At 41.7% G+C, this 11,581-nt stretch overlaps 1 protein-coding gene across 3 annotated transcripts; it reads right to left on the bottom strand.

Annotated features, from left to right (window-relative positions):
• Nucleotides 1-544: 544 nt before the first annotated feature.
• Nucleotides 545-9,769, bottom strand: LOC119286987. Of its 3 annotated transcripts, none has more exons than XM_037566463.1 (11): nt 9,672-9,769; nt 8,553-8,729; nt 8,393-8,467; nt 7,516-8,037; nt 6,736-7,101; nt 4,326-4,417; nt 4,193-4,236; nt 4,045-4,106; nt 3,532-3,594; nt 2,289-2,552; nt 545-788 (listed from the first exon to the last, which is right to left on the bottom strand). In XM_037566463.1, the coding sequence occupies exons 2-10, from the start codon at nt 8,715-8,717 to the stop codon at nt 2,298-2,300; spliced, it is 1,644 nt and encodes a 547-aa protein (XP_037422360.1). In that variant the 5' UTR covers nt 8,718-8,729; nt 9,672-9,769; the 3' UTR covers nt 545-788; nt 2,289-2,297. The 3 variants fall into 3 exon arrangements, with proteins under 3 accessions (XP_037422360.1, XP_037422361.1, XP_037422359.1); XM_037566464.1 differs by lacking the exon at nt 545-788 and adding an exon at nt 2,059-2,207; XM_037566462.1 differs by lacking the exon at nt 545-788 and having other exon boundaries at nt 2,209-2,552.
• Between the last annotated feature and the right edge of the window lie 1,812 nt (nt 9,770-11,581).

Below are 11,581 nucleotides of genomic sequence, written 5' to 3'. Positions count from 1 at the left end.
GTGGAGTGAGAGGATGAAGAAGGTGGCTTCTTTGAAGCCGGAACCTTCCTCCGCTTTACGCCCGCGGCCTTGGTGACCTTCTCCGCCGCCGGCCGGGATCACGCTACCGCGTTGGCGCCCAGAGCGCGGGCCATCGCGGCAGGTGCAGCCGGATTCCCGCCCTGCACGACCACGTTGCCCTGCCGCTTGCGGGCAGGCACGGCTTATGCTTAGGCGACGACGGCGGGGCCAACATGGCCGGCGACGAGATCCGCCCGAGGGGAAGGAGCGTGCGCGACCTCGACGGTGACGGGGAACAGCATGGGGTCGTCCATGGCAGCGAGGGACGGCCGGAAAGGAGGAACCGGAGCTTGCGGAGGGGGGCAATGGTGGCGGAGGGTGCGGGGAGCGGGAAAGGGCGCGCGAAAATGTCCCTCCCGCCAAATCTCGCAGCGGATAGGGGTTGAGCTTGGGTCGGCCTCCCAGCCCGTGAAGATAGAGGTTGGGGAAGAAGATTTGCTGTGCCCCGTAAAAATATTTGTGGGCCGGGACGGGATGCGGGGTCTGATCGTGCAGATTTTCCGACCCCAACCCACAATTTGGCGGTTATTTTGCAGGTCGGGGCGGGATGCGGGGTCTGCTAGAGTTGCTCTTATACCTTCATGGTGCCCCCTCCGCTCCTTACAAAACTACATATAATAAAACTTCTTAGGGACACAGGAACGCGATGCTTAGCGGCTATCAAGTCAAGCATCTGTCTGAATGACGCCGTACAGAGTAGCCCAATTGTCGCAAAGAAGTTGAGCCTCCTGCAGAGTTCACCAGAACGGAGGGAAATTGACAAAATCAGAACCACTTTGGTAGAAAAAATGAAAATGACGTGGACAAAAAGGAAATGAAATTCTGACGCATTGTTAGGCGTCATAAGCCGGAAATTTAGTTCAGGACAGTCATTTTCCCCACTCAATCCAGAGATCACCAGCTTTCATTTGGCTGGTGATTAAAGAAGCACTACTCAACTCCATGTAAAAAAATGATCGTAAAAAAGAAACTCCATGTCGGTGAGCATCAATAGAAGCCGCTCATTCTGAATGCAAGCTTTAACATGGTTTCGTTAGTGGAGCAGCACCATATGGTGAGCATCAATAGAATAGAAGCCACTGCATTAACAAGTGTTGGGTGTTTGGTTGACTAATCTATATTTATATATACCTACTATTAAAGAGAATAGGTATTCTTGGTTTGGTTCCGCTTTGTTTCATCCCGTTCTAAGTATTTTCATGTACAATATTTTTTTTGTAAGGTCCGTTTTCCGTTTGACGAATATACATGTGCAAACGGAAAGAAACCGTGACGTGATGTACGTGCAAAGGAAACTAAGCGTACGTGTTAAGGAAACTAAGCAGCCAGCCCGTATTTCTATTTTTTTTTCTTATCGAAACAAATGACCTCTCGTTTCAGACTTACCTGCCTTTCTGAACAGTACAAAAGGCTGCTTGCATGCCTTTTTTTAATCAAATTGCTGGGCCTATTTGAGCATCTAACAATTGTTGCTAAGCTTTTCTGGGCCGCGAGCCACATGAGAAAAACTTAATCTCCAGTCCAATAGGCTGCAAAACATCAATATTTCATGTGAAATACTCCTACCTTGCTCCTTTAAGGCAATTCCCACCCGTTTATATAGGTTAGGAAGTTGGCTGTAATATCAACAAGACACCTAGAAAAAGGAAAGATGACAACGGACAAGAGGGCGACTAAAGTCATGATAAAAGAAACGATGGATTTAGGACGTGGTGCACCCTGCAAAGAGGGACGTGTGGGCTCAAAGAATGAACTTACTAGGAAGGATTGTGTGTGTGGGTCGGAACATTCAAGGAAGGAAACGTTGCATGACACTATGAGTATTTTTAAAGTTAAAGGAAGGAACAATTTTAAGGCTGCAAAGAGTAGCAAGGATTGTGTGTGCGATGTCGTGCGCCGATTATTAACTGGAGGCCTAAATTGTTCGGAGAATGTATTTTTTTCTCTAAACCTTGGCAACTCCTTGTCATTGTTTGGATGTCGTCTTGCTGGTACGCATTTTGGCCTACCAAAGCACGGGTTGTCGTGCTAGCACATGCACGCCAATTTATTTCTCCATTGCAACGCACGAGCATATGTCCTAGTAATACTACCCTATGCACAGGATCAAATGTGTTGCATAAATATTTCCCAGGGTTGAGAGTTCCCTAAGAAAACAAAAACATACTATAAATCATGTGGGGCATGCTCGGAAAATTTGGGACAGGTAGACGAAACTCATGGCATACCTTTCTACTCTACTTTAGCACCTTCAAGAGCCTGAATGCACCAATAGCAGCAGTGACAAAGCTCCTTCTGGGTTGATTGTTGCTTGTAAATGGCGAGGTCCTTGGCATTGGACCAAGTTTATGATTTGGACTAGGATCTGAGCTTGCATAGGCTGGATACACCTTCAAAGGAAGCCGGGCTTGTAACACTGACCTCCAATGTGGAAAAAAACTTCTCCTTGTGTATGTGGGATCCCATCCTCGGCCTACTTTCTTTCTCACAGCCTGTCATATATTTCATTAGAGGTACATCATAAAACAAAACATCCATACTTCCAGCCAGCACCTCTCGCTTGAGATGTATTATGTTGATCAATACACAACATTGGTGTTTCATTAGATATGAATGATGTTACTGCAGTATAGTAATTCAAGTAGCATGCTTAAGCAACATAAAAAGTTGTTGAACCAGCACAATGCATGGCACAAACTCGCAGTTGAAACATGCTTTGTTATTGGTTTATTGCCTCTAACGATTATATTACACTGGATCTTATTCTATCAAAATCTTTCTCGCAGGCACCAAATAAATTTCAGATGCAACAGAGCATTCAAGAACAATAATAAAGTGTTGGAAGTAACAATAATGTGCAAAGCCCCCTTGGTGAAGTCCCAATGTTGACGTTACTTGGAACCTATAAAGTTCAGCTATCTCATTAAGCTAATTAAGCCTCCTTTTTATTGCATTTACCCCTTTTCTTTGGTAAAAAAACCTGATGGGAAACACATTAGGATGGGGGAGATGAACCATAGTTGGAAAAGGTGATATGCATTTGAAGGCAACTCAAAGCTAGAATTCAGTTTCTATACATGTAGTTTCTATACATGTGTGTGAACGCACACTAGGTATTCTAGGCTAGAATTTAGATGTTTTGTACTCCCTCCGATCCATAATAATGGTCGTGGTTTTAATTCAAATTTGAACTAAAACCACGACAATTATTATGGATCAGAGGGAGTAGCTCATTTAATAAGCACTAGAAGCAGCTTGAACATGTCCAGTTTAGTAGCCAAAGTCCATTAGAACACAAATACTTATACTCTATAAATATGGCTGAATTCGGTACTGCAAAGCTTCCCAGCTTTGCAACACCAAAACCATCACGTTGTGCTCTAGTTAGTAATCCATTTGTGCTGCCACAAGGTGTAGGCAAAGCTGCTTGGTACTGCTGCACCAAAATCAGTATTAAGGTATATGGGTTACCTTTGTTTGTTTGGTGTGTTGCCGTGCCATAAGGGAGAGACCGTCATTTTCAACAGTTGTGACCTGGACTCGAGATTAGGGCAAGATGAGTACAGTCAGAAGTCAAGAAAACGAGCCTTAAAACAAAGATTCTATTATGTATCTGAAAGCGTTCATGGGATTTGTCAATTTGGGAAAATTTTACTACTCCCTCCGTTCCTAAATATAAGTCTTTGTAGAGATTTCACTATGGACCACATACGGAACAAAATGAGTGAATCTACACTCTAAAATGCATCTATATACATCTGTATGTGGTTCATAGTGAAATCTCTACAAAGACTTACATTTAGGAACGGAGGGAGTACTTTACATATTCTTAAAAATAGTTGATGTAACATAAAATAAAAAGAACAAGGAAAGGGCACATATTCTTATAGCTTTCTTTCTTTTTGCTGCCACAATATCATTACCCGTTACCAACACCATCAGTCTATCCAAAACTAGATCAACCGCGGATTTGATTATCTTTACCTTTTTCTCTGCAGCATCCAGATTGGCCGATTCCATAACTGCCATGTTTGCATCTGTAAGCCCTATTATCCATTTTATTAAAAAGGAGAGAGATTAAGACTCGGTTTGTTTAATGCAAAAAGAATCACTTGAGCCCCACGGCCCCCACCTTTGCATGACTCTCCGTTTGACTTTCTGCAGTCATAAGGCTGGCTTCAAGAAATGGAAGACAAATAGAATAATCAGAAAAATAATCATTTATTCACATAGAAAATTATCGTGAGCAATACAAAGAGTAGTACAGGTTTATAGTGTCCATGGGATCTCCATTAGGGCAAAATCCATACTCCTTGAGGATACGTGAAACATGTTGAAAGACCTCCACATGGGGCACCTACATGACATACAAGCTGTTGTATAAGGCAATATATCACTAACATAGATCTACCATATATACAATGTAGCAATTACATAACCAATTGTAAGCAGCGAGATAATTAATATGAGTTGGAAGGCAATAGAACAGTGTGCAAAAAGAGTAATCGCATTCAATTCACTAGGTTTCATAAACTACATAATATACATATTCGGATTCATCTAGATTAATGTATCATGTCTATCTTGAAGCAAAATCTGTTAGCTCCCACAAGTTCTGTGTATTTAACTACACGTTATGATCTAGACGCTTCAAAGGTACGGGTAAAAAACTGCATCACACTTCTGTATATTTAACTACACGTCACAGTTATTCAAATTCCAACTAGTTCAAATCACTTTAATAGTTTTATTTTGGTTCCCCAAAGAGAAAGGTGTCAATTTCTTCAGGCTTTCTTCAGGCTGTATGATCCAAATGAAGTTCAGACAAACTTAAAGACCATACACCTAGTGTTTCTTGAACTACATTGAACTGTCCTCCTGGGCCACAGACAAGTTACTGTAATGAGCTCCAACTCCCTGTTTCTTGGAGGACCTGGAGTTTGTAGGCTAAATAAAGTACATTAAGCATAAATTTCCAGTCTAACATGAATAAAGAAGGCTCATGTCAACGCCCTTAATATACCCCCAGCTCCAGCACCTAGAATATTTGGAGCTGGGAATCATGCCAAACAGCTGCAACCATAAAAATATGGAAGTTTTCATTTTTGCCAATTTATCTTCCATGCGTCCAGAAAATAAACAAAGAGAAATGACACAAGCACATGTTCTGTATTCATGCACCATGCAACAACATTAACCAAACGCCTGATGATGATACATGCAATTTTACGGCTAAAAACGATACAAGGCAGTGACAAAACGAGAAAATAGACATAAGTGAAGCCAAGAACAAACAAAATTGGCATTTCACACTATACTCTAATATGGAGATCGAGAGTTTCTGTCACCAATTTTTTTCACTATTTATGCATACATTAAATATTAATTGTAAGATTCGTATTTCCATGACAAAAATGCATATGGTAGTGGAAAAGGAACTAACATGCTCCTTTTAGTTGTAGTGTGTGAATTCAATGCAGAAACCATCAATAGTATCTATCATGAACTCGTATAGCAATCTCCTTCACAATGTAATAATATCAAGCAATGTCTTAGAAGATAAATAACAAAAGGTGTTCTTATAGTTTGTTTGTCTGGTCAATGACGATGATAAAATAAAAGAAGTAGCCAGACAGGGGATCTGATGTGGATAACTAATAACAGGCTGGTTGTTACTAATACTTCTGACATAGAACAATTCATTAAAATAACTAAAACAACGGCTTTACTCCCATCAATTATTTGCTCTTGTTTCATTATCTCTGCCATCACCTTTCCCAAGTGTTCAGAAATAAGAGGTGTTTGTACAGTGGCGGAGCTAGAGAAGAAATGCTGGAGGGGCAGAAGGCAAATATAGCAATCTTGAGGGGGCCAAAGACTATACTTTTTCTAATTAAGCACATTGAGGTCAGTATTCACAAACTAAGCATTCTCACACATATTATCAGGAAACTGCACTTTCTTTAGTATGAGCTGCAATGATAGGCCAACAGGTCAACCACTCTGAGGTCAGAGCCACATGTGTATGACATGTTGTTCATAGTTGTCCAGCTGGTAAAATATGCAGCTTTATGATAACATTAGCACAATAAGTACAAATCTGGGATAAGGGCTTGAAAAAGTAGTAATTCAATGATAATTTTGAGATAGATAATTGCTGCAAGAAAAGTTCATTTGTTTAAGCAAGACAACTCTCAAAACATTGCAGCAAAAGGATAAAACAAAATTGGAGTAAAATCAAAGGCAAGGTTCAACAATATATAAGAGTTCCATCCTCCATATTAGACCCAAGAAACCTTCCAGGAGCAACTCTTGCATTAACCGCTGTCGTTAATTACAGGGGCAAGATGTGGAGCGCCAGGAATTTCCATTGTGCCTTGGTCCTAGAATTTTGCCCCCCCCCCCCCCAGCCCAGTAAACGCAGGCGGAGCAAGTATAACATTATTATTTTTATTTGTGGTGAGAACTATCTTCTTGGCAAGACAGAGCAAGTATTACCTCCGTCCGGGACGGAGGGAGTATAACATTTTTATTTTCAGTTGAGGTGAGAATTATCTTCCTGCTAAGACTAGAGCATGTATTTTTTTAAACAACAGCACTAACAATAGTAAAAATACAAATATTAAGTAAAAGGCATCTGAGGCACTGCGGCCACAACATACCAAAAACGCTTACCTCAGAATGCGTTTGAATGTATGCAGAAAGATCTTCACCGGCATGGGAAATTACATCAACAAGCAGCCATGCGCAATCAGTAAGTGTCTTCCTTTCCTCCAGAAGCTCCGGTGCCGTTGCATGTGAACCTTTCTCCCATCTCAAGGCAAATGAACGCCTCATTATACATTTATTGATAATGTCAAACCCATTTTTCTTACTACTGCCATTTATCTTGGAAGAACTGCCCCCACGGATCTGCTCTTGAGCAGCCAGTAGTAGAACAGCAGACTGGATAATTTTTCCATCCTCAATGTAATTCCAGAGCTCTTGAAGTACATTATTTGTTTTTTCTGCAAGCAGTCTAGTTGTGTCCAAGAAGACCTTCTGTAAAACAACAACGAACAAAAAATAAAGTCCATTTAGCATTCATATGCAAGCAAGTAATGTTGAATAAACTTTCTGTGTATCGCCATGTTTCCTCCTATCAAAGTAAATATGGATTAGGGACAATCTCCAAGGCAAAGAAAATAACATTAATAACTAGCAACACTTTTTATATATTTTATTGATGACTTTTTATCCTTTACTATAAGAACATACGGAAGACATGAAGTAAGACAAAAAAGGATCAACAAACAAAAACTTTACACTCTCTGACAAGTTGAGATGAAAGGATGCCCAGCACTTAGTATCACTAATTTCATTATAACCTGTCACGGGTTTATGGTATGACCACAGTTACTCTTTGTGTCATGCTGCAAAAGTAGTAATACATATAGGGAGGGAAATGAAACAGACCATCTCAGGTAGACACAGCAGATGAATAAGCTTGTAGATATAATCCAGATGACTCTGGTTGTGAGAAAGATTGTCCTCCAGATTGTCCTCCAGATACTTATGGAGGCAAGTATTCTCAACTGCGACATGGAGCGGGAGTAGATTCTCAATGACATCAAAAATGACATCATTGCGAACTGTGCGCACATTGGGCGATGCACCATGGCGTAAAAGCAGCTTGATCATGTCCACAGAGAACCTTTCAGCAGCTTCGTGGAGCGCAAAGTATCCGAATTTGTTTATGCAGTTGGGATTGGCGTGCATCCCATAGAGCTCAGGTGCCATGCCCTCCAATACAACTTTTGCACATCGCAGGGCATTGAAACTGACCATGAAGGTTAAGGTTTGTGCGGTGATGGTAAGATCCGATGACATGCCCCGGCCTCTACAGTTTTGGAAGAGTCGGAGGAAGCACCAGGCACTATCCTTTACAAGGATGGGCTCCAATTCGGCATATTTGTCCAAGAAGTTATCAGCCACCCACTAGATGAGTCCGTCACAATTGAAAAAGGTGAAAGGCGTCAGTTATCCCATTAAAAGCACAACAAAATAAACTGTCTTGTGGTCTATGGAGGGTGCATGTATGACAACAACAATGAGAACAACAACCCAAGCATAAAGATAAAACCAAACATGAGGCACCAACAAGGAGGGAGGAGAAAGTAAGGGGATCTAAAGCTAGCATGGTTCAGGCATGTGAATCCACATGCTCCAATCCAAGGTAACAAACATATTGTTTTAGTAGACTTAAGTACCCTATAATACTACCGGGTTAAACAATAACTAATATAATGGAATGAGCCATCAATCAAATTATGTGAATGAAGGTAACACAAACTTGGGGAGCAGGGTCTGGGATGATTATGTCGTTTGCTATGGACTTGGCGATCTCAACATCCCTTTCTAGCATAAGCTGAAGAGAGAATGTCAAGAGTCAGCAGTGGGAAAGAAAGTAAATAAGGGGAGAGAAACATCACACAGATGGATAGTTATCATACCTTCTTAACCTTTTTCAAATCAAAACCCTCAGTAACTTGAAAATAAGGGACAGGGTAGTCCGGATAATCATTTCTTACTGTAATTGCTTTAACTTTACCATTAACGTTGTATTTGCTCAGGGCAAGTAAGTCCCTTTTCCACAGTGCATCAAATTTCAATTCCATCCTTTTGTTTTCCTGAAACAAGGAAGTTTAATCTCAAATTATGTTCCAAACAAGTTTATTATGCAGGGGCCACTGAAATAAATCCAGGATGACCCTGAGATAAAATGAGTCCTCTCTAAAATGGGTCGCGGATCACTGAGACATAAAACATATGGTGCAAACAGAAAACGATGTATTTACTCTGTGAATCCTGAAATGTAACAATGCTAGGTGTGAAATGAAGGGCCGCAAAAGTCCTGTCTAAATTTGATGTTACAGTTGAACAAGTATAAACGATATTCACTGGTTAATGACTCCCATGAATAACTAAATTGCCCTGTTGATGCCACCTGAAGCACAACGAGACATCTTCACATGCAAGGAACGACTACTAACTAAACAAAAAACAGTAGTTACATTTTGAGTATAATATTTACTTTCATATAAGAAACACGTCATGAATCAGTGCGTATATACAACTCGCAGAGTACATACACACAGATGGCTAGGAAGCAACCGAGACTAAATACTGCGCCGACAAAACAAGGTGCAAGAAAAATTAAGCTTTCAGTCCAAGGTTCGGATTCGACATTTTGACATGAAGAACAGCTTGGAATCTTAAAGCAGATAGATATTTCAAACTTGGAATCGACGGTCAGAAAAAGAAAATCAGTAAAACTTGAGGAGAGGGGACGAGACATTAGCTCTTTATTAGAGAACCGTCACAGAGAGTTTTACAGATCGGAAATCAGATCAATCAAGAACGACGCGACAGCAATAATCTATCTAGGGATTTACAATCAGCTTTAGTCGACCGCAAACGTATCAAAGAAGGCCCGACCAACGATTTCATCAGACCCTAGGGCAAGATTCGGCACACTTCATCACACACAGAAACCACACATAACAGATCAGATAGCAAACGAGAAGAGAAGGAAGGGCGGTGCGCGTGTGGCGCGCGCGGCGGGAAGGTACCTCGTTCCCGGCTCGCCGCGGATCTGGAAGGAGGCGAGGCGACGGCGCGTGCGTCGGCCGCTCGTCTCTGCGCGTGCGTCGGAGGTGCTTATAGCACGCTGTATTTTTATTTTTATTTTTTTTAGTGGTTATAGCACGCTTTATGGTATCGGCGGCGACGCTCACCAGGGCTGCAGGCCCATGCGGCGACAAGGAAAAACAACCAGCGATCGAAAAGCCCAAAGTTTCCAGGATCGGGCGCCCATGCAGAAGGTTAATTGGCCGGCCCATTAAGCACGAGCTCGCTCGGGTGGCTCGTCCCTCGATCCCAGGTCGCTAGTTAACAATTCTCCAGCTTTTATGTACTTGCCACTATCAATTTCCGTTGAATAAAGTTTGGTAACACCCCCTCAAAAGAAAATTAACAATTCTAAAAAAGGTTGCTAGATTACTGTTCTTTTTTTGTGAATAGTCGCTAGTTAATTGTTGACCACGACCATGGACTACTAACCAGGTTGTTGACTGTTAACTTTCACAAAAAAGTTCATGGAAACTTCAAAAAAAATCTTAAATTCGAAAAAAAATCATGCATTCAAAAAATATTCATGAATTTGAAAAAAAAACATTAAATTTGAAAAAAAACATGATTTTAAAAAAATCGAATTCAAAAAAAATCATGATTTTAAAAAAAACATGGATTTGAAAAAAATGTGGATTTTCAAGAAAAAGTTCGCGAATAAGAAACGGCCAAAAAAGGAAAAGGAGTAAAACCAAAGAAAAATGGCCAAAGAAAACTTAAAGAAAAAGAAAAAACAGAGTGATCTTTTCAGGGTTGCAAGTTGATGCACAAACAAGGAGGAAAAAAAGAGTAGTAGCCACGAGGATAACCAAAGTGATCTTTTCAAGATTTTGGATTCAACTAGTTAATGTTGTGATTAGATTCATCTTAATTACTTCTCTAATAGTTGTGGATGCTTGCATGGAGGGTATAATCAGTAGGTATTTGTTCAAGTTAGGACAATACCTTAGCTCTGGTCCACCCACACAACACCTATTACGCAATGAACGTTAACTCAATGAACCGTGGTGAAAGTAATTTGGCCATATCCCCATGTGTTCTCAAGAGCATTTTAGTAACTAGAAGAAACACCATCGGCTTGTTCTTAGCACAACCAAGGATTAGTCCACTTCTTGCACCTTGCTACTTTTGTTACTTGCTACCTTGTTACTATTTAGGGAAACGTTTTACGTTGGCTGGCCGGCCGAACGTTGGGCCGGTCGTACGCCACTGCGGGCGTCATGCGACAGAGCGTGGCTGTTACACGCGTCCCCCTTTGGGCCTCATGTTCCAAGCAACGACGGCCTTATTCCTTCTCGTTCCCCAATCTGTTAGCACATCTCTTCTATTCTAGCGCATCTCCAACTAGCTAACCCACACCCTCTTCATGTCCTTTCCATGAGCGCCGCTGCTCGAGAGGGGGGGGGCGGAGACATGCGCCCTGCTTGATTCGTAGGCGAGATCGCCAGCGTTGGAGGCTAGGGCGCCATGGCCCTCGTGGTCATGGCACACCCTTGTTCCTCAGTCGACGGGGGCGCATGCTACAATTAGCGAGCGGCCATGCTACAACCGGTGCCACGCGTTGTCGGGACCAGCTGCACATATTGCTAGGACCAGGGGTCACCAGCGCTGGAAAGCTACTACAACTGGCTGCGTGCTGGATTGCTGGAACCAACGACCATGACAACATTTTTTGTTGCGACCGGCTTCTTGTTTTGCTAGTACCAACCATAATTTTTACTATGACCCATTGGCGACAAGCATTGTTTTTGTTGGAACCAATGGTTTCTTTCGTTGGAATCATACACTAGTTTCGTTGGAACCATGCATTTTTGTGTGGCTTTTTCTCTGACAAGCGCCATTGTTTTTGCGA

This window comes from Triticum dicoccoides, chromosome 4A (assembly GCF_002162155.2).
Source record: "Triticum dicoccoides isolate Atlit2015 ecotype Zavitan chromosome 4A, WEW_v2.0, whole genome shotgun sequence".
NCBI lineage: Eukaryota > Viridiplantae > Streptophyta > Magnoliopsida > Poales > Poaceae > Triticum > Triticum dicoccoides.
This window is presented reverse-complemented; position numbering and strand designations above follow the sequence as displayed.